Consider the following 26,239-nt stretch of genomic DNA (forward strand, 5'->3'; position numbering starts at 1 on the left):
GTTAAAAAATAAGAAATTCACAAGAGCATAATATAAACCAGGAAATAATCTGAGTGAAGGGCATCTCACGGCTCACATTGTGGTTGGGCATGTAGAGATTTTGGCTAGTTGAGGATTTCTACACACTGGATTAGTGGCACATTTAGGCCACAACAAAAATATTATAGAGATAAGCATCAGCAGACGGAGGAAAGTGCCAGCACTGTGACCCCAAACCACAGCGTGCCCAAACTTTGTACGGCCCCCAGACCACTACTCACATGGTCAGACATGTACACCAACAATAACAATAATAATTTGTTGTTGTATAGAGGCTAATCTGATTACATTAGATGTTTACATTTGTATATATGACAAATATTACAAAAAATACATTGCAAAAAAAACAAATAACACAAAAAACAACAAAAACAAAACATAATTAATATTTAAAGCCAGTGTCTTGAATAACAGATACACAATTCAGGCACAGAAAACAAAGACTAACATTGTTTTTGCTCTTTTTGATTCCTTATTCATAAAGTCTGATATAAACGTGTCTGTGTTCTTTAACAAAAGTTGTATTTGTATTAGAATAGATTTCATTTATATTCCACTACAGTGCAGTTCAAAATTGTTCGTAATTGTTCAGTGATCACATTTTTATTGTTTTGGCTATTGGATATAAACCCAACATCCATAATCAGCATGTACTTATTATTCTTATACCAAATTTTGGAAGGACTTTAAGACAAAATCAATGTTGACGTTTAAATTAAAGCAATACTGCAGATTTTATTAAGCTAATCTCTATCTACTTATCTGTGTGGTTCAGTACAGAGGTTCACAATAAGAAGACGATCCCTGTCTGAGACACAGAGAGAAGCAACCTGTATTTCCATACTATAAACCAGCGGTTGCTAAATATGAGTTGCATACAGGTATGAGGTAAATTACAGGTGTATTACAATGTTTAAATGCTTGAACCTGATTAGGAAAACTGGCTGGGTTAATAAGATCTTACAATAATGCCTGTAGCAGCCAAAATCCTGTTATATATGCTCCCTAAAATAAAAGACCTGTATAATGCGATTGTAACTCTTATTTAATTCTAATCTTTGACTTAATTTAGCTAAATCTCACATGTACTACTGATTATAAAACATTATTAGGAGGATTATTGGGTTTGGAGGAGGTAAAACCAGACAAAACATCTAATCTTACACTAGTTATACACGCTGTCCCACAGAAAACCCACATTCATGCATTATCTGTGTAACACTGTACAGCCACTAGGTGGCGCCATTGATTAAACAATGTAGTAAAAACCACTTTGTTCGGCTTTAACACTTTAAAGTGTTTTTTATCTGGCTAAACTTAGAAGTTACACTGTGTGAAATTCTATTTTTTGGTGTCTAGACCTGCATTTGCATCTTTTTGTGAGAGTTTTTAAGGAAATCATCAGGAAATCTGCTTTCAATCCAATATAGATCGAAAACAACACAAACGTGGTACTGTACTACAGAACTACACTGTAAAACTGGCCTACATGGGGCTAAAAATGTATACACACTATATTAGATGTTATAAATGTTTATTAGATCTATGGAGTATAGAAGTTGAATCGAATTACGATAGCAATGGGGAGTATGATGTTCAAAGATGACTTACATGGACACATTCATTCACTAATGTCTGTATAAATTCAGTATTATTTATTTATTTATTTATTAGGATTTTAGCGTCATGTTTTAGACACTTTGGTTCCATTCATGACAGGACAGGTAGTTACTCCTTACAAAAGATTCTTGGACAATTTTGTACCTCCAGTTCACCTCACACGTCTTTGGACTGTTAGAGGAAACCGGAGCTCCCAGAGGAAACCCACACAGACACGTGGAGAACATGCATTTGAACAGAAAATAAATGGTCACCAGTCACTTTCTAGTGTGAACCGTAGCTAGTATCGTATAGTACATGTATAGATTTAAAAACAGCTATGTGTCACTTATGGTTACGTTTAAATGGGTTTTATTTTTTTGCATGCTGTGCTACGCATCCAAAACGCCTGATTAACTACACTAGTGTAAGCAAAATGCTGCAGCATCTGAGGATAGAGGTGTATATTCTTTATAGGCATCTGTTGTAACATCTGTTGGCTTGTTATACAGCTGTAGTGACGATGTTAAATGATCGATGGAGTGATTATAACGTCAGAGACTGGATGGAAAGCTGCTGTTCTAACGATACGTGTGCATTTGTCTCTAATACTGGCACCTTTCTGCACGGTACAATTCTTTCTCTGTAAGGTCTTGTTTACGTTAAACTGTACATCTTTCCCACTGAAGACCTCGTTTGCACCAACTTTTGCACAAGATTTTGCAGCGCCGTCAATTAAAAAAGTACCGAACGGGCGGAAAAATGACTGAACAGGTATCGTGAGGCATCACAGCTGATTTATACCACGATGGTGCTGAAACAGCAGAAGATCAAGCTTCTGAGGATCTATGAATGTCTGTACCTGTTATATTGTTTTTACTGATGGATGAAATCTGTTGTCGCTTGATTAGTAGCGCCATCACAAAAGCATCGAGCTAATAATAAAGGGATAACGTTAGCCAGGGGCATTGCTGCTGCCTTAGGGCCTAACCCTGCGTGCCATGGTGCCAGAAGTCCATACAGGGCAAAAAAAGCCAAGCTGCCCACAAAGGATTGAAATTCTGAGAGGTAAAGCAAAAAGAATTCATACAGCGAGGAAGTGGGCGATGCCTCCTGAATGAATAAATGTTACATGGTGGAAATAGGGGGCATAGTGGCAAAACTTGCATAGAACAGATTCCCATTTGTGCTTGTAACGCATTTCAAGTCATTTAGATATCCAGAAGGAAAACGATACCCACCCCAACCCTGATATAGCACCATACAACGTCTTTTACACTTATCTTCTAAAGATATGCACAAAAAAACATGAATCCTGCCGGCGGCCAGTCTCATCTACGTAAAACGATCGTGCCCAACAAAGAAAGGCACATGAAAGTACTCAAACCCGGGCGTGGACCTCCCGCACAGGGCGCACCGGGGGCGTTATTGCTTTGCGCGCGTTTCCCGGGCAGCTTTGGCTGCTCTGACCGTGGTGCAAAGGCGCAGGATCCAGCGTGAACGCCGGACACGACCTGGTACGCGCGTGGCACTTGCGAACGCCCCCCTGGCACACGAGATCGCTGACGGTGCCGAGAGGCGGCAGGCTCGAGCCCCGGCGCTCCAGCCGGTCCTCCTTGTACTTGATGGAGTACCAGGTGAGGAAGATGAAGACGAAGCCGACGAACTTGAGGCTGGCGGCCAGGCCGAAGTAGACGAAGCGGAAGGCGGTGACGTCGTACTCCCAGCACGAGCCGTGCACCCCGCAGTCCTGCTGCCACAGCATGCACGTGGTGTCGATCACCGCGCCGAAGTAGATGGGCGTCGGGATGTAGGCTGTAGCGTGAAACGGAAGCAGAAGAACGTGAAAAATACTCGTATAGAATTAATTTAAAGGTTTAGGGGTCGCAGGGTGGCATAACTATATATTATGATACACAAAGAAATTTTACAGGACACAATAGATATTACAAGACTGTTGTGTGGTACCCGGGTGGCACAGCGCTGAATAATGCCATCCCACTACTGCTGGGATCTTGGGCAGGGTTTTTAACAAGCGACCCACATTTTGTTCATGAACACAAACGGCGCATCAAAACGAAACATGAGGTGCAATCTGGTCCCACTATGGTTTACAACATGTAACGTAAAGCCTCCACAAGGGGGTGCTCATATACAAGGTTATTTCTTCTTACTTTTTGTTCTACTACCCATTTTTCTTGGCTGGCGACCCACCCAAAAGCCTGATCTAGGGTTTGAACCCGCAGTGGTGCTATCAGCGGGTTGTCTGAGGCCCCAAGATAGACTGGCATCCTAACCGTGGTACGTGGTACCAACCAGAATTCATCAGAAGATGAAAAGCGAGGGTATCTTACCAAGCGTTCGCAGCAACACAAACTGCATTCCCAAAGCGAACGGCCTCTCCTGCTCCTCTACGGACCTGCGAACAGCGGAGACACCGGGGGTCCCATTACAGCATGGAAACCAATCAGGATTTCATTTTATTCCATTCATAAAAACAATCATTCTAAATGGAACACAACCCATCATGGACTGCTTCGTTTCGGGGGATGGGAGAACAAAACATACCAGGAGAACATGTCAAACTCCAAACAGACAGTATTAGAACAAGGACTCTTTAGCTGTGATCCTGCCGAACACACGCGAGCCGTTTCCGGGTACCTGAGAGTGACGATGATGGCGGAGGGCTGAGCGCAGGCAGTGATGAGCGTGACGATGAAGAGGAAGATGAGGAAGGGGATGAGGGTGTTGCAGGTTCGATCGCATTTTCCCGACACGGCGAACCCGTTCTCATTCAGGTAGGTCTTCACAATGACCAGCTGAAGCTGACCGCCCTGGCCACCGGCGGGGGGAGTGATGACCTGTCTGCTCTGTACGCACGCGCAGTCTGTGTAGTTCCTCACCTACAGACAAAAACAAGTCAAGTGTGGAAATAATCTGATGTGTGTATCTAGTTACGGGTAATTAATAGGTCATCTGATTTTGAGAAAAGAAATGTGATTTGTGGCTAAGATTCAGATTTAATAAGGAAGAGCTGAACTCACCCCAGCGCTGTCGTTAGCAAGCATGCTGCATCCCGCCAGGCAGGGGTTGAAGTAGGTGATGCCGTCGGACCCGCAGACGGGCGCGTACTCGTGGATCTTACACCCACAGTTTACGTTGCAGCTGCCCGTCAGGTTCCTGTGTGTCAACGTCAAAGTCGGTCTGGAACACAGAACCAGAAGGAGACCGGATGAACGGCGGTAGTCTGAGGGTCAGATAACAGGTCAGATTCACCAGAGCTTTTTGACCCTCCGAAGACAGGGTCAGCAGCAGATTCTGAGTCTAACGTAGGTGTAATTAATAGACAGACACGCAGGCAGATAGACAGACAGACAGACAGATAGACAGACAAACAAATAAATATATGGACAGACATACAGACAGGTAGATAGATAGATTATATATAGATGATAGATAGATAGACAGATAGATAGATAGATAGATAGATAGATAGATAGATAGATAGATAGATAGATAGACAGCAGTTCTCTTGTAGGAGATGAAGACCATGTTCAGCTCCTGATGTAATATTCAGTATATTTTATAACAATAAATAATTATTACAGCATTTTACAACACATGATAATAAATTATTTGGTCTCCAGGACCTTCCGAACTGCAAAAAAAGCTAAGAAACCCGTACGACTGCACTCAAAATACGTTACCAGAACTACATGATGTCTTTAAATCTAGTCTGTGACTGGAGTCTTTAACCAGCTCAGATTAGACGCCGCTCCGACACCACCGGACGCTTCACTACCTCAAAACACTGGCCAACAACCAAGTGAGAGATAATTCTGCATCTGTGGACACAACTTTCCAGTCACAAAGACTCAGTGTTTGGGTAAACAGCTGGAACGCGACCTCAGGGTTCACCGTGTGACCTTGTGAAGACCGAGAATGTTTTAGTCTGGGACACCAGCCCGGTACAGAGACAAAGAGACGGAGACGTGGACGCCGGGGGTTTGTTCTCTACAGTGCTGCCTCGGTGTTGACATTCCTCAAGTGCTCCATACAAACCCTCTCGGAGGAGCCTCACAGCTTCCTGCTATGTCTACCACACACACACACACACACACACACACACCTCACTAACCCCCCCATCCAAGCAGCTGTGTGTGGAATTTTTTGTCTTCATTGTTTGTTCCTCTGTTTCCTATCTAACATCACTAAAAAATATTTTAGCATTTTTGTCCCCCTTTTTAGAGCCACATTATATCTTTTAATATTTATTTTGTCCTCCATACAACTCCAAACAACTCCAAACCGAATTCAGGTAACACAAGAATAACGCCTCTAGATGGCGCTACATTATCAGCACCAACGCATTGCACAACGTGATTCGCGTTTTTTGCGTTTTTATTGTGATTAATAAAGGCAAAAACCTTCCAAAAATCAATCACAGAAATCTAAAAGAGGGGGGAGCTGCAAATTATGTTAAAGAAAGCAAACAGGCCTAGAAAACATCACATTTTAAATAAGATTAAACAGATAAACAGAAGAACAATAATAGAAATCGTCTTTGTTGTTGTGTGTAACCTGGTGGTGTTTGGAACACTGTTCGTTCGAGTCCAAATGAGAATGGAGTAAAGGGGTGTGTATAGAAATAGATACTGCTTGGTCAGGGTCACGGTGGCACTAAACTGCTGCACATTCATCCATTAACCTACATCCATTCACTGATTGTTTCACCACAGATTTATTATTTATTCATTCAGGGTCGCGGTGGGTACAGTTCTCCAGGAACACCCAAGACAGGTCGCCAGTCGACCACAGGGTGAACACACACACACACCTAGGTCCTTAACCTGGCCGTATAAAAGACACTGAAGCACCCGGAGAAAACCCACACAGACACAGGGAGAACATGCAAACCGATCCACCAGAGAATCGAACCCAGGACCTCCTTGCTGTGAGGCAACAGTGCTTCCCACCAAGCCATCGTGCCACCCTAATCTGCATGTTCCAATTTTGCTTGTTATTTGGAACACTGTTCGTTCGAGTCCAAATGAGAATGGAGTAAAGGGGTGTGTATAGAAATAGAAACTGCCTGATCAGGGTCAAAGTGGCACCAAACTGCTGCACATTACTTTACATTAATTAATTCATTGTCTGTTTTACCACCGATTTATTCTATTCAGGGTCGCGGTGGGTACAGTTCACCAGGCAAAAGGTAGGAAACACCCTGGACAGGTCGCCAGTCGACCACAGGGCAAACAAACGCACACACCTAGGTCCTTAACCTGGCTGTATGAAAGAAACCAGAGCACCCGGAGGAAATCCACACGGACACAGGGGGAACATGCAAACCGATCCACCAGGGAATCGAACATCCCCCCAGGTCCTTCTTCCAAAACTATTAAAATATGCATTTAAATGCATGAAGTAGCTCTGGACGTATTAATGTTTGTGTTAAAACTGTTTTTTTTATTTAGTAAAGTGTAAAGCTTCTCGGATGGCTCTTTTCAAGCCGTGTTGATTAATATTTGACCATTTTTGTTTATTACTGGTAAAAAGAATCTGCAAATGTGCATTCCTTGCTGTGTCTATCCCAAAATACCTTTGTCCTGTCCAACTATCGTACATTTCTATACATTTCCGTACATTTGACCATCCTGTCCTTATACTCTCACCTCCCACACACTAGAACACTAGAGCTACCTGATTAGACCTGTAAAAAGTAATGATGTGAGGCAGTGAGACGGCACTTGGCTGTGATCTGCACCCGTCATGGTTTATGGGTAAGAAACGAATTTCTGCACCTGCATCCTGTACGTATCAGAGTAAAACACGAGCGCCGCAACCTCACAGCGTCCCGACATCTTCAACACCTGCGCTTTACGATTCCTCACACACTTTACAGCTGAATAAAAGAATGATTGAAAGCCGCCCTGACGTTCACACACGGACGTGACGACAGGGCGGAGGATATAAAACCACCTTGAGTGTCCTTGAGTACATAAAAGACCTCTCTCGTTGCCGAAATTGTTAATAAATCAGACAGTGGAATGGGTGTGGACGCTCCTCACCCCGTAGTGTAGGGGATGTTGATGCCACCGAGGTTGATGCTCTCGCAGCCGACGATGAAGAGCGTGGAGAAGCACAGCAGTGACACGCCACTGCTGATCATCGCCAGCTTGGCCGACTCGCGGGCACCCAGCTTCAGCTTCTTGATGATGTAGCCGCCTAAAAAGATGCCCACGCCAGCACTGGGCACAATGATCAGCCCTGAAATATAGAAACAAAAATAAATATAATGTGAGGGAACTGCATACTGATCCCTGCAGTCATGTTCCAAATGAATGTATGTGGCCAGGTCTTATCACCTAACACCGGTGTCAAACATGATCGAGGCCCTGTGAAGTTTATTTCCATCATCACTGGAATGCTGACTGTGAGTCACTGGTGTCAACATCGGTCTCAAATCCCAATAATTTAAATCGGTTCCAAATTTCAATAACACGGTAATTGCAGTGTTTTATGTTATAAAATGAGACACAGGCATTTGTGTCTGCCGTGTCCCCGGTCAAGCCGGTGGCACAGCCAAGACTCGAACACGAGAGTTAAGCTTTAGTGATGGTTGCCTGGCACGTTAGTCCCACATTAGCACCAAACCCCCGAGGGCATCGGGCACAGCGATCGCTTAAAGCTTCTCAAACTTCACTTCATTTCCTCACACGAGTGGTAAAACTGGCATGATCCCGTCAAAAAAGATCTCAGCTGGTGAATAACAGGACCGAAATGTGAACTCAGACAGAAATAGAGAGAGATCAATCTTCGAATTCATTCGAAAGTCAGTGCTGACCGCCGGCGCGAAGAGGTCAGCACGCAGATCGGCACGTTCGCCTTCCGGCCACGTTCTGCCCGAGCTCATCATCTGGACGCCGTGTTTTGGGCACGGGGAGCGTGGGGCAGCAGCTGTGCCACTCGGGATTAACGTCTCCATCAAGATCGAGGAGTGCCAGCGACGCAAATCGAGTCATTTTTTGTGATCATCTGAGTGCCAACTTACACACATTTTACAGTTTACTCTTAAAGGACAAAACAAACTGTCTTCTGACAGAATGGGCACAAATGTCCATAGATACACTCCAAAATCTGGTAATATCCTAATAAAGAGCCCAGTAAGCCTGAAAAGCACCATAGGGGTCCCATGTGATTAATAAACATAAATGTGGTACAGTGGGGAGTAAAAGTGTGCGAATGAGCTACAGTTTACCCTTAAAGGACCGCACACACACACGCACACACACACACACACACACACACACAATCACAAGCTGGTAAAAATATGCAGCAATAACACAACTCAGACCACAAAAGCCGTTCGAGGATCCTGTCCACTTTCCCCCGGCGCTAAATTTAGCCACAAGTGCGTCAGACGCACCTCACGGGGGCGTGGAGTCACGGAAAATCACTCTCACACAAAGGAACCCTTCATGGTCTCCAGTGGAGTCAGACGTGAGGGAGAGAATGCTGGTCAGATGCCCCTTTTATACCCCTCGCACCTTACAAACTGTCTTTTGACAAAATGGGCACAAATGACCATAGATACACTCCAAAATCCGGTAATATCATAATAAAGAGGCCAGTAAGTCTGAACAGCACCATAAGTGTCCCTTGTGATTGATAAACGAGGTACAGCGGGGTGTAAAAGTATGCAGCCGGGCTACAGTTTACCCCTAAAGGACCTCACAAACTGTCTATTCATAAAATGGGCACAAATCCCCATAGATACACTTTAAGATCCTGTAAAATCATAACAACAGCACCATAAGTGTCCCTTGTGGATTATAACGAGGTACAAAAGTGTGCCAATCACCTACAGTTTACCCTTTAAGGACCTCACAAACTGTCTTTTGACAGAATGGGCACAAATGCCCATAGATACACTCCAAAATTCTGTAAAATTCTAATAAAGAGGCCAGTAAGTCTGAACAGCACCATGAGGGTCCTTTGTGATTGATAAACAATGTACAGCGGGGTGTAGAAGTGTGCAGACGGGCTACAGTTTAGCCTAAAAGGACCTCACAAACTGTCTTTTGACAGAATGGGCACAAATCCCCATAGATACACTCCAAAATCCTGTAATATAGTAATAAAGAGGCCAGTAAGTCTAATCAGCACCATGAGGGTCCCTTGTGATTGATAAAAAGTGTGCAGACGAGTTACAGTTTAGCCTAAAAGGACCTCACAAACTGTCTTTTCACAGAATGGGCACAAATGCCCATAGATACACTCCAAAATCTTGTAAAAGTACAGTCACAGAGGGAGGGAGGGAACGTCAAATCAATATTAACGGTAGCTTATAGCTAAGTGTCCAAATACTTTTGGCCATGAAGTGTGGCCTTACAGAGAGAACACAATAGTGGAATTAGTTTGTGCCCCCCGGTGCGAGACACCCGCTGGGCGCTGCTAAACAAGCTGAGGGATTTATTAGCGACCCGCTCTGATTAGCGCTATAAATAATCAGAAAGCAAAACAAACGGCGCGAACGGTTTGGAACGAGGCCGATAATTAAAGTCCGGGGCTGCGGCTGGTATCAGCGCGAGCAGCTTTTATTCCGCCGCTCAGCCTCAGGCGGACGAGCCAGAAATGGAAGCTAAAATCGCACCTACATCACATGAGCACGTGTTCGCGCGCCATGATCCGACGTGCAAATTAGCGTGCTGTCTAACACGCCGGGGACGAGAGTGTGATCAGATGGACGCGGCGTATTGATCACACACCCGTGTAGATGCTGGCGTTGGAGGCGGGTATCCCGAACTGCGACTCGATGAACTTGGGGATGAAGGTGATGAAGGCGGTGACGATGGCGCTCTCGGCCGTGTAGGAAAGGCTTATAAACAGGAAGGTCATGTTGCTCAGGATCCTCACAGCCGCCTTGGGAAGCTCTGTAAGAAAAAAAACAATATTAATAATATTATTATGTGTGTGTGTGTGTGTGTGTGTATTTGGAACTTGATGAAGGTATCGAGGGATCTTCAAAAAGTTTCCACACTTATATATTTCGGATATAAGCGGTGAGGGTGGGAGGAGGAGGAATCAGTCGTATCTGAGAGACTGAGAGACGCTTATTGTCCGGATTTGGCTCCATCTGATTTCCACCTATTTGGACGCTCAAAGAAGCTTAAAGTGGAAGAAGATTTTCATGTGATGATGTGAAAGCAGCATCAGTGGCTACGTGGAGAAGTGTGAAAATTTGATGAAGAACCCCTTGTATTTTTAGGACCAAAATGCAGGAAAAATGCACTAAAAGAACAAGCCTGCTGAGCCATAAACAGCGCTTGACGTTCGACTTCACCTGCAAGCCAAAAATGAACCCTAAACCCTTCTTCTGGGATTTTTATTTAACAGATAAATCTTATTTAACTGTGCTGTGCTGTGCTGGGGAACTTAAATTCACTTGGCCCGAACCTAAACGAACGTAAATGAGGAGAAACTGCAGCGCGGCGGATCGTTCATTAGCTTAATGCAGCTGGTTTTAACGTTCCGCTGAAGTCTGATGTTCTGTCGGACTAAATAACTCCCGTTTTTAATCACTAATTAGATTTTAGATCCCGTGCTTGTGCCGTGTCAATGCTGTACAATGCTACGACGGTGGCAGGCCGCCCCCACGTCGCATTTAGTGGGTTCGTGACCTCCTGTTGTCACCACAGCAACGTGCAGGCCTTTTAAGGTGATTCCGAGAGCGCGTTCTCTTTCTATCAAATTTCCACTTCATTAACTAAAAATGCTGTAAATCTACGAGCTCGACTCTCGAGGACTCTGACGCTTATCCAGACCAGCGAGGAGACAGGCAGCGGGTTTTAGGAAGGTTTTAGGACTTTCTACCCTAATAATTCTAATCCGATGTTATAACATGTATAAATGAGTCGGGTTATAGTGTTTTCAGAGCGACTGTGTATAGAAAATGTTCAGAAATAATCAGGATGGAATTCATACAGCTTGTTGTTTAGAGCCGCGACCCAATCGGACCATCGATGACTTCTTTTAATAGACTCTTTAAATTTGATTCATTTGATTCACTGATCAAGTGATTCGATTCTTTCAGTGGGTAACTCACTCACTCACTTTCTTAACTGCTTATCCAATCAGGCTCGATGTGCTGGAGCCTATCACAGCTTTTCAATGGGTGCAAGGCACACAGTAACACCCTGGACGGGGCGCCAGTCCTTCGCAGGGCACACACACACACACACACACACACACACACACACTCATTTACCTATAGGGCAATTCAGTGTCTCCAATTAACCTGACTGCATGTTTTTGGACTTGACACAGAAAGGACCCGGACCGCCCCACCTGGAGATCGAACCCAGGACCTAATTGCTGTGAGGCGACAGTGCTACCCACCGAGCCACCTTCTGGGTAACTCTTTGATTCATTGTATAAAAGCTTAATTATAATAAAAACAGCAACCAAAACATTAATAATAATTATTAGTAATTAATTAATTACTAATTAATAACAATTATTAGATGGATTAGCTCCTACACTTTTAATTTGATTCACTGAACAAGTGATTCGTTTCTTTCAATATATTTATTAAAGTCTGGGAAAGTCTTTGATCCATTTTATTTAAGATCAATAATAATAATAATAAAAAGAACAGCGAACACAACATTAATAATAATTGTTAGTAATTAATTAATTAATAATTTATGTGCTGCATGGTTGCGCAGCCCATTAGAGATTCATTTGATTCACTGATCAAGTGATTCGATTCTTTCAACATATTTCTTAAAGTCTGTGAGTTTTGATTAATCTTAGATAAGATTATTATTAATAATAATAAAAACAGTGACCACAAATATTAATAATAATTATTAGTAATTCATTAATAATGAATAATAAGCTGCATGGTTGCACAGCCCATTAGAGTGAAATGAACATGCAGAAGATGGATTAGCTCCTAGAATCTTAATTTGATTTATTTGATTCACTGATCAAGTGATTCGATTCTTTCAACCTATTTATTATAGTCTATGAGTTTTGATTCATTTTATCTAAGATTAATAATAATCATTATAAAACGATGACAGCAGTAATGTGCTCTACAGTGGACGCCGCGTAACATCAAACATTAAAGAAGAAACAGTGTAGGACCAGAATTTGTGCTTTTTTTTTTTTATCCTGCATCATCAATTCACGTCGTTTCATTAAGGTTTTTTTTACAGTGGCTGCGCCATCAGAAAAAAACACCAGCGCAGGAGGAGTCAGCAGGGCCCCGTATATCAGCGATGCGCGGGCGGCCCCTCGGGATCTCATTTACACAGAAAGTGGGCTGCCTGTTCTCGCTCCCAGATAAGAGCGCCGCTGTTTTTCTGAGAGATTCCCTACTGAGGAGAACTTCCTTTGTTTAGGAAAAGCCTCGGTGCTGCTACGGTGCGAATCGAGCCGCCGGCCTTGATTTTCTGATCGCTGCATCCAGGCGTTCGAGTCAAAGCTTTATTTTGTGTTTAGGAGTCTCAGGAGTCACCAGAGCTGCCTGGTATATCCTGAAAAGAATCCTTACATCCTTCTAGTGTTTGGAGGGAAAATAAAGTATTAGTATTAATAAAGTATTATAAACCAGTGGCCTGACACACCCACCTTTGATGTCCTTCCCGAAGCCCATGGAGGAGGTGACGGTTTGATCTTTGCTGCCGTTTTTCTCCTTCATGACGTCGTCCTCGCTGGTGGCGTCGTCGTCAGCGCCCAGCTTTTTCTTCTTCTTCTTCTTCTTGTGGCGAGGGGGCAGCTTCTTGGGGAAGGCGAACATGGGGAAAATGACCAGCAGCATGGCGACGGCACACAGCAGGAAGCCGCTCCACCTGAAACGAGGCGCCCGGTCGAAATCTCAGATAAAACTGCTTTATTGAGAGGTGAATGCGTTGATGCAGAGGAAAGAAGGATTACCAGTTGCCTACGAAGCGAGGATCGCTCTGGTCGATATTCACGGCGGTTTTGGGATCGACGTAGAAGCCGATGAGGACCCCGCCGAGGAGATAGCCGGCTGCAGGGCCCAGCGCTCCCATTACGTACATGATAGCTGGAAAACACACAGAATAAGCACATTGATTGGACGGAGCACCACTACTTTAAAATCGAGCAGCAGCTAACTTATATTTTATATTATAGACAACCATTCAGTCGACTTCAAGCAAAAGTCATCTTCACCAGCGCTGGGATTTTGAACTCCCTGGTTCGAATCTCAGCTCCGCTACCAGTAACTTGGCGCCCCCTAGCGAGCACAATTGGCAGTGTCTGCAGCAGACAAAATTGGCCATCAATCTACGGGGTGGAAAAGACCGGACTAATAAGCGGCTGAGGTCTTCAAGGGCTGTGTAAGGACCCTGATTAGCAGCCCGAGGCACCTGTACAGAAGTGGAGAAGCATGGAGATTGGTGCGCGTCTCTCCATGCACAATATCCAGCCTCATGTGCGAATCCATTATATGGATAAACGAGGGATTGCGCACGCATTGGAGGGGTCGTGGGGCAGAGTGGTGATCTTGTGGAGCCAGACGTTCCCCACAACAATAAAATAACCAAATTATTGGGCTAAAACCAAGTCATCTACAAGACCAGTAAATCAGATTGGTGTACATGAACATAAACATCGAAACCGCGACCAAATAGGTCTAATCTTTATGACCAGTTAGTGCAACACTTCCAGTTTAGAGCAGCAAACTCCTACCAACAAGCTTTCCGTTCATCACAACAACCCTAATCAACGTCCTCACATGTTCTTTCCACTCGGCCATTACCGGGTTACTCATTCACTCTTCAGGAACTTAATTAACACGCATGAATTTCATGGTCATGCCTATAAACCAAGAGCTTCTCAGAAGTGTCACACATTATTAATTCCTAAATTTGTCCTCAATTTGACATTATCTTCGTTATATGAACAAACCATGGGCAGCCTGGTGGTAAAAATGCTGGACTAGCGATCTGAAGGTTGAAGATTCGCGCCCACCACATCCAAATTGCCACTGTTGGGCATCTGAGGCCCCTAAAAGGAACTTGATTGTTTCCTAAAACCCATAAATCCTCCGTTTGAGTTGAACTGGTGAACTGATGAGCCAAATCTTAACAACATGCTGTCAAAACAGCTCTGACTGACCAAACGTCTGAAGATGAGCTGTGATGAGGTCCTTTCACTCCTGCTGAAGGTCTTCAAGGACAAGGCCTTCCCTAAACTGCTGCCGCAAAGTTGGAAGCACATAATTTCCTTGATATCGTTGATGTATTACTCCTAGGGATGTAACGATTCACCACAAGACAGTTAACAACCGATTCCAAAATTCCACGATTCAGGTCGATTTGACATGTAAAATGAATCGATATTCACTTTAAACAGCAGAGGGCGCTGGCGCTATACACCTCGCCTGGTTGACGTCACTGGCGCTATACACCTGGTTGCCAAATTCGGGGTTTTTCAGTATCCCAGTATCGTGAATCGCATCGCATCGTGGGTAGAGTGTATCGTTACATCCCTAATTACTCATGTAAGCAATTGTTGTGTCTGAAGTGATTAGAGTACCAGACTAGAAATCGAAAGGTTGTCAGTTCAAGCCCTGAAATGGCCTTTGCGTTGTCACTGTTGGGCCCCTGAGCACGTCCTTGACGTCCCACGTTTAAACCACCGTTACAGGAACGTAGGTGCTCGTTACAGCCCGTTAGCGACTGAACAATAGAAGCTAAAACACTCGGTAAAGCAAGCTTAGCGTTTTTACACGTGAATAACCTCCGGCTGGTTCGTCACAGCACTCCGCCCGAGCTGAAATACCAGCGCGCGGATCAAATTAACAGCGTGACCTTGCTGGGAGGCGCGGGCCCGGGACGCTGGGGACGCAGCTATTGTCGTGTGGGGTTGCTGACACAGCAGTGCATTCTTCCAACCTTCAGATAATCTTTCCCACAGCGCGGCCCGACACCGGCGTCCTTTATGAACCCGTCCCAGCAGCTTCATTTCCGACCCGGCACCCCCTGCACGCGAAGGGTCGCCGTTTATTAATGTGGGTAATTAATTACAACCATAAACAACAGAACATTTCAAGTGTAGAAATAAAATATCCACATACACTCTATAATCATTACTGCAAAAGGCTCCAGAATCTGCTGCAGCCCCCAGCAAAAAGTGAAACCAGTAACGGACCCAAAACAGAGCCTGGGGGGACGCCACAACACAAACAGTCTTTCCCAAGATCACGATTTCAGCTCAGGAGTCAGATGTCAGAGTCTCTCACAGGTTCTCGCATTAGTTATGCTGTACCTGAGGCAGAGAGCTCTGTTTTTGTTTCTTTGTAGAGTAGGTACGAATTTAATGAGCTGCACAGCGGCACCGGGGCCTGCCAGTCCGAAAAGCTGCAGCGATCGATCAAACAAAAAGAGCAGATTAGCCGGCACAGGAAGCGGAGAGAGGACGAGACGGACTTCTCCCTGATGCTCACAGCAAACTCAGCGTTATGTACACTGAGGCACCAGCGCATCATAAATAACCATAACAGAAGAGCCAAATTAAAGAAGACGCTCGTTATTAATTAATCACAGAATTTGTGGCTGCTGTTAAATAGGCGTCTTTGTGTGAACAGGCATCTAACAAGCCGGTGTACTCTGTTAGCCCCGGTGACCCCGTGCCCTTTGCCCGCAGGAATGCGGTCAACAACATCCCGGTCAGTTCACAAGTGTCTATATGTCCAGATGAATATCTGGGTAGACAATACACCTACTGGCATTCATTTCAGGAGCTGAACAAAGTACCCAGGACACTTCAAACAGGCATTAAGCAAAGCTCAGATGTGAACCAAAGTCAGTGGATCTGCACTAATGTGCTGCACGATAGATGTTATGATCATCTTGGGTGAGGATTTGCTTTAATGTATAGAACATTTGGGCATGAACCCTCTCGAAGAGCCTGGATTTCAGCATTAAATGTAATAAAATAAATAAACGGAGGAAATTAATCATTTAACATCATTGTCATATTTTCCGCTTGTCTGTTCAGGATCGTGGTGGCAACAGGGCAAGCAAAGAAGCCCAGGGATCAGATAGAATCCCTACAGCAGGTTCTGGGTGGCCCCAGGGCCTTCTCTTGGCCCCCCGTGCCTGGTATACCTCCAATGTAAGACGTCCACCTCAACTGGCTCCTCTCCACTGGCTCCTCTCCACTGAAGTGGGACTACATTCAGCAACTCATATAGAGCGATTGAGCCCGTGATCGCTCGGTATCGAAGCTCATGACTAACGTGAGGGTGGGGACATGGACCCAGATCGATCAGTGGAAATCAGAAATTAGTGCTTCCAAAAATCACATTCGGAGAGTAAGTTGAAATGGCAAAATAAAGAACAAATATTAAATAAACTACGTGCTGCTATTTAAACCCCGACTGTTGGACGAGGTGCAGATTTATTCCTCGCCTGATTCGATTACTTTCAGGTCACGGAAGCCGCTAAATAAGTAAAACGCCGACAATCCAGTGTTTCACATCTGCTGATGATAAATTTCTCTAGTGGGAGAGAAAAAAAGCAATTTAAACAGACAGGAGCGTTTCCCTCCCACGCAGTAATTCCCTCGCTCCTCCGGCTTCTCCTGCGCCGCCGACGCTACCTTCCATTCAGCATTTCTCTACAACATCGCAGCGCAGCATAAATCCGAATCGCCGGCACCGACGTCCAGGAGCTCTGGGGATGGAGGACTGAGTCAGCAGGCGAGGAAAGTAAACGCCTAAGGTAGAATTTATTCTCAGAATCAGCAACCAACACTGAGGTCTGAGCTTCAGACTCATATTTACGTCAAGAATTGAATTTTTAACACGTAGGGACGCGTGTTGCTGCCCAGCAAAATGCATTCTGGGGAACTGGAATACGCTGAAACGGCCGAGTGGGCTTTCCAAAGTTCTGTAGGTGTGAGAGAATGAATTTAAGTGTTCAAGGTGCGCAGAATCCTGACAGTACGGTCCTATAACTAACAATATAAAGCCAGTCAAGTCATGTGATCAGAACGTGTCCACTGATAAAAGACTGGAGGACGACGAAGACTCATTGGGTCTGTCCAAAAACCTAGCTTCATCCTACACTCCTGAGAAGAGTGCATGTCTAAATTCTCAAAGTCTAGATTCCTTAAAATGCTCCTACTGAGGCGCCTTAATTCTGAGTGATGATCTGACTGAATAACAAGGGAACGAGGGCAATCCCAGCATTCAGTGCGGCACGACTTTCCTCACAAAAAACTACAAACGTGGTAGAGTCGGGCTCATCAGGGACAGTTTACAGTACACAGAGGGGGTGCAATGTCGTACCCCTGAATTGTATGTGGGGCTCCTGCCTTCCTGCTGTATCAACAACTGACAGGAACCCTGACGATCCACTCTTTGTGTTACGTTAGGATCCATGTTTGTTTATAATGTTTTTATAAACATTATAAAATGTTTATAAAACATTTTATAATGTTTATAATGGGGGGGGGGGGGGGGGGGGGGGGGTTCTATATGGGGGCATAAATATATAAACAAACCAGCTCTGCAAACACGACAAACAAAGGTAGAATTCCTTCCACCCCACTCCACCCTTCCCAAACCTCAATCCCTCGTCCGATCCTAATCTCCCCCCCACTGGTATTTCAGCTGTCTGGTACAGTTGTCGGCCTGGACACCCATTGGCCGGCAGCAGGGCATGCAGGCATCCTACTGGACGATCGAAGAGATTGGAGATAAAAGCTTTATTAATAGCACGGAAGGAAACGGACGGACAACAATAGGAACACACACACACACACACACACACGTTATTTGCTGTTTGTGCGGGATTAACCCTGCGGAGTCTGTATGAACGCTAACGTGACCTAAGCACGTGATCAGCGGTCCTACGGGCCAGTAGCAGATAAACCAGTGGGGATAAACTAATATAAATTACATTTAATTACCTATTAGGGCTGGCCGGTATGACCAGAAATCTGTATCATGGTATTGTTTAAGATTCTGAAGGTTTCACGGTATATCACGGTGTGTTTTATTTGTATGACTGGGAGGTTTTATGTGTCTGTGGCTGATTTTACTGTCATAAGTACATAGAATATAAAAGGATTTAATTTTACCACGTATATAATGAAGTTTTGAGGACTGTAAGCTTTGCTCGGCCCCACAATATGACACAATATATGATGGAATCAGGACGCGTGAAACAAGTGCAGTAAATACAATTTTTTATTTATTTATTTATTTAATATTAAGTATTATACAGATACCCTGAGCTCTCACTTTCGCAAATAAAACCACGTTTGAAAAGTGGACGACTTGAAACATTTCCGCTCCCAGTTCACTTATTACTAAATATGTAACGATACACTCCACCCACGATGCGATGCGATGCGATTCACAATACTGGGTTCACGATATGATTTTTTCCCGTTTTTTTCAACTGAAATTGAAGACAAATGATGACAAAGTTTCCTTTTACTTTCTTTAAAAAATAAAATAAAATACTGTATTTGTAATTATCTTTTAAGCCCAATTTGGTTGAAAAACCCCGAATTTGGCAACCAGGTGTATAGCGCCAGCGACGTCAACCAGGCGAGGTGTATAGCGCCAGCGCCCTCTGCTGTTTGAAGTCAATATCGATTCATTTTACATGTCAAATCGATCTGAATTGTGGAATTTTTTAATCGGTTATTAACTGTCTTGTGGTGAATCGTTACATCCCTACTTATAATGTTGGTTTAGCGACTGACCCGTACGACAAACCTGGAATCCAAAGTTTTAATTATCGCTCTGAAAGCTTCTGTCTCGACTATCTGTAGAGGAATCGTGTCCTTGCATACGTGGATCGTTACTGCGTTCGTAATGTCGCTGACAGACCGTGCAGTGTATCGTGTTTTAGTGTTTTACTCTGTTCTAAAACTGCCGACACGCCTCGTTTCTTTGGCAGGTTCTTCCGGTGCACATTTGGTCTCCCTCTCTTCATCCTCCATCTGTTTTTGTTTATTTTTGGCTGACTACTTAATCTGCACGGCGATCCATAGCGCTTTAAGTGGCGAACAGTATTAAATAATCTGCTGCCTATTGAAGCCACAGCTGTTGTATTAACTATGCTACGGTACGGCGGTATATGAAAAATCCATACGGTATGAGGAATACCGAATGTACTGTCATACCCGCCAGCCCTAACCTACCATATGTAATGTATTCAGATATCTGGATCCTTTCTAACTTTCTCGCGTGTCCCTCCAAGTCTTTGTTTCTCTGTGGTCAGGTGGCGAGGCTTAGCCCTGCCGAGGGTTAGCCGGGTCGCCCGGGCGAATGAGAAGAAGCGTATTAGCGCAGGAATGTCATGACCAATCACAGCGCTTAAGAAAATCCTGCTGAGTCTGTTAAGCGAGGTGCGCCTTTGATCAGGGTCAGATAGAACATCAGGGTTTAAGTTTACACGTCTTCCAAACTGATCTAAACTAAAGTGGAACAGTTGGCATTTTTATTTTCTAACTAATTATTAAACAAATTTAGAATTTGATGCCTCTATATTTGTAAATCTGAGAGGAGGAGCTGCTGTTTTTTAAATTATGCAATAAATAAACATTCTCAGCGTCTTTATTCATCAAACATTGCTGAAGTTTCTCCAAACTGCAGAGGAGCCTGGTGTTGAAACGACAGACGATCACCGCAGAGCTCCACACCGTCAGGATCTCAGAACACAAGGAACCAGCAGGGGAACAGGAGAGGGACTAATTAAGGTAGACAGAACTCTAGAGGGAAATCATGCGGAGATTTAAACACGTCCCACATGCTGGCGCTCCCAGCAACCTCCTCAACCAGCCTGAAGTAAAACGTTGTGCCTGGACTCTGGATGCGGTGAAATCCGAGAAACTGGGTTCAATTCATTACATGTGCTATCAATCAGGCTGGGCAGCTAACAGGCACAACCGGCCGTGCCAGAAGGAGGGAAGGTCGACTGAGTTTCTTCTTTTTACGGTTATAGAAGTACGACTTATTCTATCCGGTCGAGGTGATCGCACAAGAGGCATTTTACATTAAGGGCCTAGCTCAGGGGCCAACTGCGGCCTGTAATAGTCTGCTGAAACAGGCGTCATTAAAGGCCGTGGTAGCTGAGCGGTTAAGATACAGGACTGGTAATCAGAAGGACACTGGTTCAAGCCCCACCACTGCCAGGTTCCCACCATTGGGCCCCTGAGAAAGACACCTGAATTGAACGAACTGTCAAAGCCGGTTTGGATACAAGCATCTTCGCTAATCTTTCACGAGCAGGCTTGAGAAATATACCAAATTAAAAAGAAAAACTATGTGTGAGTGGGTGGGTCTTCATACGCTGTGTAAGGACCCTGACTGGCGGAAGAGACGCCTGTGCAGAATGCATGGGTGAGAAGAGGAGGGCTGCGCTCTCCTCGGACGCAATCGGGTATCTCTCAGCAGAGGAAGACAAATCGAGTGAGCTAAATCGGGAGGAAAATGGGGAAAAAAAAAAAAATAAATAAATAAAAAGTATTTTGGTTAGGGGAGCATGTGGTGAGTTAGATAAGTGCATTCACAAGTGCAGTTTTCCTATAGAACCTTTAAAAAGACGTTATCTGTGCGATATATCTGCAATATTATCGAACAACCAAAGTACCGTAGAGCCCATATATCGACCGCACTGAACTACTGCTACATTTAAGACCCTAATACAAACAAGCAACACGAGCTGCTGAAAGCAGAATGCAGGGCGGAGGCTCAGGTGGAAAACGCCAACCACAAACGTCATGAAAAACATTCACTCTTCTCCGTCCGGCTACAAATCCCGACGCTCAACACCGTCACGCAGGACTCAGGGGGGCGCAGGGGAACAATGCTCGCCTTTCAGGCTGAGCGAGGTATGAAAAAACACCCAAAACGTCTAAAGGATTAAGAAAAAATTCTACCTGTAAACCAAGTCCAAAAGGCAGAACTGAAGGACCTTTTACTAAATCAATGTCCTTTCGGGAGTGAAGCTAGGGTTCGATCCAGCAGCACGTTAGTTCAGATTGTGGTAAATTAATAAAAATTAGCTAACAAAGGCTTCCGTAAACGACTTCAACGTATTGTAGCTAAGAAACGACAAAACCAAGAATGACACTGACGCCAGTCTGTTATCGTCAATAGCATTTATGACCGGAGCGAGTGCTGCACGATTAATCATACTTCAATTATTATTAATTCCATGAATCATAATACTGGTGAGCTTAGCAGGGAAATAAAAGGAAGAGAGGGCGGAGATAAGGTCAGCAGACGCATTTATTCATCCTACACTCCCGAGAAGAGGGCGTGTCTAAATCCTTAGATTCCCTTAAAATGCTCCTACGCCTTAGGCGCCTTAATTCTGAGTGATAATCAGACTGAATGACGAGGGAGCGTCCATGTCGCGTTACAGTCCTCTCTACTGAGGCAGTGAGGCAGCGAGGCCCTGAGGCAGCGAGGCAGCTCACTAGGTTTTCAGACCCTCTGAATTTCCCGCTGCTCCGACTGAGGAAGGGTGAACCAAGGACGATCGCAGTTGCCATGGTACAAACCCGGCAGGAGTGGACGGGATCTGCGCCCGAGACGTTCAGCAGCTGCTTGCGTCTAAATTTAACCCGAGGCGACAACTGACGAGGCCGGGAGTGTTTAAATCCATCCATCAATCCACGCATTCTGTTACTCAGCATTAATAAATAAAATATATAAATAAATAAAAAAACATCCTAAACACCGGCGCATTCACGTTCCTGTACAATACTACGATCCACCACTGCATGATCATCCTCACTGATGCACCGAAATCGATCGATCAAGCATCTACGTGTGTTTTATTTATTTATTTATTCATATAATGGTCAGCCATTGTACGTGGCTACTGGAGCAGACAGGGTTAAGGGCCTTGCTCAAGGGCCCAACAGTGGCTGCATGGCAGAGCCTGGATTTGAACCGACAATCTTCTGATTGCCTAGTGTGTCAAGAAATTAAGGATTGTTTTCATTTTGGCTTGGTTGAAGATCTTTCTCATTTATGTGTGGAACAGTTCTAATTAAAAAGTGGGCGGCACAGCTGGTTGAGTAGGTGCCGCACAGCACTAGGGACCCGAGGACCTGGGTTTGATCCCTGACTTTAATCAGTGGCCGTATGGAGTCTCTCTTTCACCTCCCTAAACACGGAGTTCATTTCATTTTCATGTTGATTCACCGCTTCATCCTGGTCAGGGTCGCAGTGGGTCATGCCCAAACAGACTAGATCTTTATCTTGTATATAATACATATTCATCACACACACACACATACACAGTATGGACAAAAGTATTGGGACGCCCCCTCGTTTCGGCCACAACAGCTACTAACGGGTGTAATAAATCAATTATAAAGAAAACTACAAGCTTCCAACTTTGCAGCAACAGTTTAGGGAAGGCTCTTTCCTGTTCCAGCATGACTGCGCCCCCATACACCCATAGACACACTCCAAACGCTGGTGAGAAGCTTCTCGGACCATTGGCTCAGAGGTCACTCTGTTTTAATAGCATTTGCGTTTAAAACTGGACGTCATGGGCAGTGGTCAGGCTCAGCGGTTAGGCTACTGGACCAATAATCATAAGGTTGCAGGTTCAAGCCCCACCACTGCTGGGCCACTGCTCAAATTGTATTCAGTGATATTAAGTGTCTGCTTAGTACTGCAAATGTGAATGGACATCCCAATACGCTCATGGTCAGGTGTCCAGATACTTTTGCCACACAGTGTACTATATCCTATAAATTGGTGAGAATTAGGTAAGTTTATGAACCTGACCGATAAACACATACTGATGAATTAACGCTGTTAATGATCCTACAGCAGGAGCTCAATGTAACATCAGGGACTAAAACAGGCTGCGGTCCAATAAACACACACTGACACACTATGTAGCACATTTGAGACGCAGCCACAATTACGTACACACCATTTCCAGAGGAGTGGAGCGTAGACTGTTATAGTCACAAGGGGTAGAGAGAACTCCATATTAATGATATTATTTTAAGAATAGAACGTCCAACAAGGTCACAGTCGGTGTCCACCTTTTTATTTTACGTATACAGCATGTATAGACAGTATGTACATGTGTATACCTTCAACCCCTGTGTCAACCCCCCGGGACCCTAACAAACTAAAACAGGGTGTGAATTAATAGCACGTGAGTGAAGCGCCGAATCTGGGACGATATTCTCCTTCTGTCTGCACATATGCTGCACGTCTCTGTACGTGTGATGTGATCTCATCTGTACATCACGCTGTCGGTGCTGCGGGAGCGAGAGGAGCCGTTATTCACACTTTTATCATCTATATAAAGAGCAGGCAGCCAGACGCCCGTTCAGAGCGCACATAAACACCACGTTCCTAATAAACGGAGACACGGGGAAGGTACACGGTGCGCACACAGCTGGATTATCATCTCCTTCATTATTTATGAAGGAGGGGGTCAGATTGTAGGTCAGATTTAAGCACTGGGGGATAAATTGAAACCCTACAGAGCACTGGGAGTTCTGGAAACAGATACTAATGGATTGAGTTCTTGTAGCAAAGCCCCAGTACCTATTCTAGCACTGGTTCCTCTAACAAAGGTCCCAGTTCCAGAAGTTCAAGTACATTCCAGCTCCAAAAAAGACCAGTAGGTCACTTTATCCTCCCAAAGATGCAAATTTCGGTAACACACCTTTATGCTCTCATTACCACAAGAGTTTAAGTTTGATTTATATGGTGTCACAGGACCTGAGGACCTGGGTTTGATCCTCCCTCCCACTCTGGTTATTAACTGTAAGGAGTTTTTTCCTTCCCAGTTACACCAGTGTCTGCTCATCTACCCAAAATATGTAGATGGTACTCCTCAAACCTCCTCAATGAACGAAATTGCCGCCCTATCCAGTGTGTTCCTGTCCTTCACCTCCCGATTACAACAGATTGTGCTACGACGACAGTCTTCATTGCGTTCCGTTATTTTGTCCACGCCTCCCCTTTCTATCACTAATACCAGAGGAATTCTAAAATATGCATCATCCAGGGGTGACGGTAGACGTTTGGGGGGCTAATACGCTCCCCCTCGCTCATCCTCCCCCAAAATACATTTCATTCTAGACAGGTAACCCTAGGGACCATGTCGATTTTAAAGCCTTGGGATCGTTCTTACCGTCCTCCTCTTTATACCACCCCTGTCTGCATTAATATTGGTTCCTCAGGCGATCTGTCGATGGGACCATCAAGCTGGAAACAGTTCATTACAGGTCTGAGACTGATGCAAATGATGTATAAGGTAGAACCAATTTTAAAGGATCTAAAAATGCTTTTGCCCCTCAAACGGTTCCCTTACTACACTCCTAACAAGTGAAAACAAAAGAAAAGCATCTTACCCAGGTACAGCGAGGCGTTCTCCTTCTTCACATTGTCGTCCAGGTACGTCGGCCCTAAAGTGTAGATAGGAGTCGACCCCATGCCCACCAGAATCTGGGCGCAGATGAAAATAGCTACGTAGACGGAGTGCTCGTTGGCGTCTTGGTCCCGCGGACAGGACGAGACGTCCACGCCCTCCGCCCCGCTGCCGTTCACGTTCCGGCACAGGCCCTCGTTTCCCGTCGACGAGTTCACCTCCTGGATCTGGTACGGCGGCGAGATGAAGTGCGGCAGGGAGAACAGAGCCGCCCCGACGGCTATAAACACGCCGCCGACGGCCAGCCAGCGCGGCCGCTGTCCCCGGCCCCCGAAGTAGCTGATGAAGACCACGACGAGCAGGCTGCCGATGTCGAAGCAGCTCACCAGCAGTCCGGACTCGGAGCTCCTCAGGCTGTAGCGTTTCTCGATGGTCGTGATGACGCTGCTCAGGTAACCCGAGACCATCAGCGACTGGATGAACGTCAGGTAGCACATGCAGAAGAGGAAACACCTCGAGTCCGAGAGGATCACCCTGACGCGCGTCCTCACCGGGAAGCGGAGCACCCTTCCGAGGGAGAAGCCGAGTTTCTTGGTTTCGGGTCTGAGGGAGCTGCTGAGACCCACCATACTGGACACGGAGGGTGAGAAGTCGGTCTGCAATGGAGAGTCCAGCTGGCTGGAGTCGCTTTTTCCATGCAAGCTGCTGAAAACCGACCCGTCAGCATGAATATAAGTCAGGGGGGGTTTTAGAGGCTCGTCGGGTGACGGGCAGCCCCCGTTGAGGACGGGTAAACTTTTGGATTTGTAGTAGTCACCACCGTATTGGCTTTGGAACTCGTCGACCTTGAGGGACATGGATACGCTGCTCCCGGTCTCACCATTGTCTGGTGAAGTCATTGCGTCTAATCTACCTGCATTCACTTTGAGAAATCGGATTCCTTAAGGGCTCTTTAAATGGTTCTTGTCTTTACTGGAACCATTTCACACCTTTTCAAAGACAAACCAGGTTCTTTGCATTCTGAAAAGTTTCTGGTTCACCTACACTCAGGAAATCTTCTGCTAAATGGAACCCTTTCTTTAAAAGCATCCTACCCATGTACCTAAACCTCTAACATGATCTCAGACACAAAATAATTCTAATTTATTGTTTTTAAGAAGAAGAAGGCATTGATCAGCCAG

At 45.0% G+C, this 26,239-nt stretch overlaps 1 protein-coding gene across 1 annotated transcript; it reads right to left on the reverse strand.

Annotated features, from left to right (window-relative positions):
• Nucleotides 1-3,019: 3,019 nt before the first annotated feature.
• LOC134301235 (solute carrier organic anion transporter family member 5A1) lies at nt 3,020-25,957 on the reverse strand. Its single transcript, XM_062985853.1, has 9 exons — nt 25,042-25,957; nt 13,585-13,717; nt 13,279-13,499; nt 10,410-10,574; nt 7,710-7,908; nt 4,683-4,842; nt 4,300-4,541; nt 3,993-4,057; nt 3,020-3,453 (listed from the first exon to the last, which is right to left on the reverse strand). The coding sequence occupies exons 1-9, from the start codon at nt 25,955-25,957 to the stop codon at nt 3,020-3,022; spliced, it is 2,535 nt and encodes an 844-aa protein (XP_062841923.1).
• Between the last annotated feature and the right edge of the window lie 282 nt (nt 25,958-26,239).

This window comes from Trichomycterus rosablanca, chromosome 23 (assembly GCF_030014385.1).
Source record: "Trichomycterus rosablanca isolate fTriRos1 chromosome 23, fTriRos1.hap1, whole genome shotgun sequence".
NCBI lineage: Eukaryota > Metazoa > Chordata > Actinopteri > Siluriformes > Trichomycteridae > Trichomycterus > Trichomycterus rosablanca.

Coding starts and splice junctions, on each gene's coding strand:
- LOC134301235 (XM_062985853.1), bottom strand. CDS start 25,957: ATGACTTCACCAGACAATGGTGAGACCGGGAGCAGCGTATCCATGTCC. Junction 13,718..25,041: donor GAACGCCTCGCTGTACCTGG/GTAAGATGCTTT, acceptor TGTGTTTTCCAG/CTATCATGTACGTAATGGGA. Junction 10,575..13,278: donor CTTCGGGAAGGACATCAAAG/GTGGGTGTGTCA, acceptor TTTTTCTTACAG/AGCTTCCCAAGGCGGCTGTG.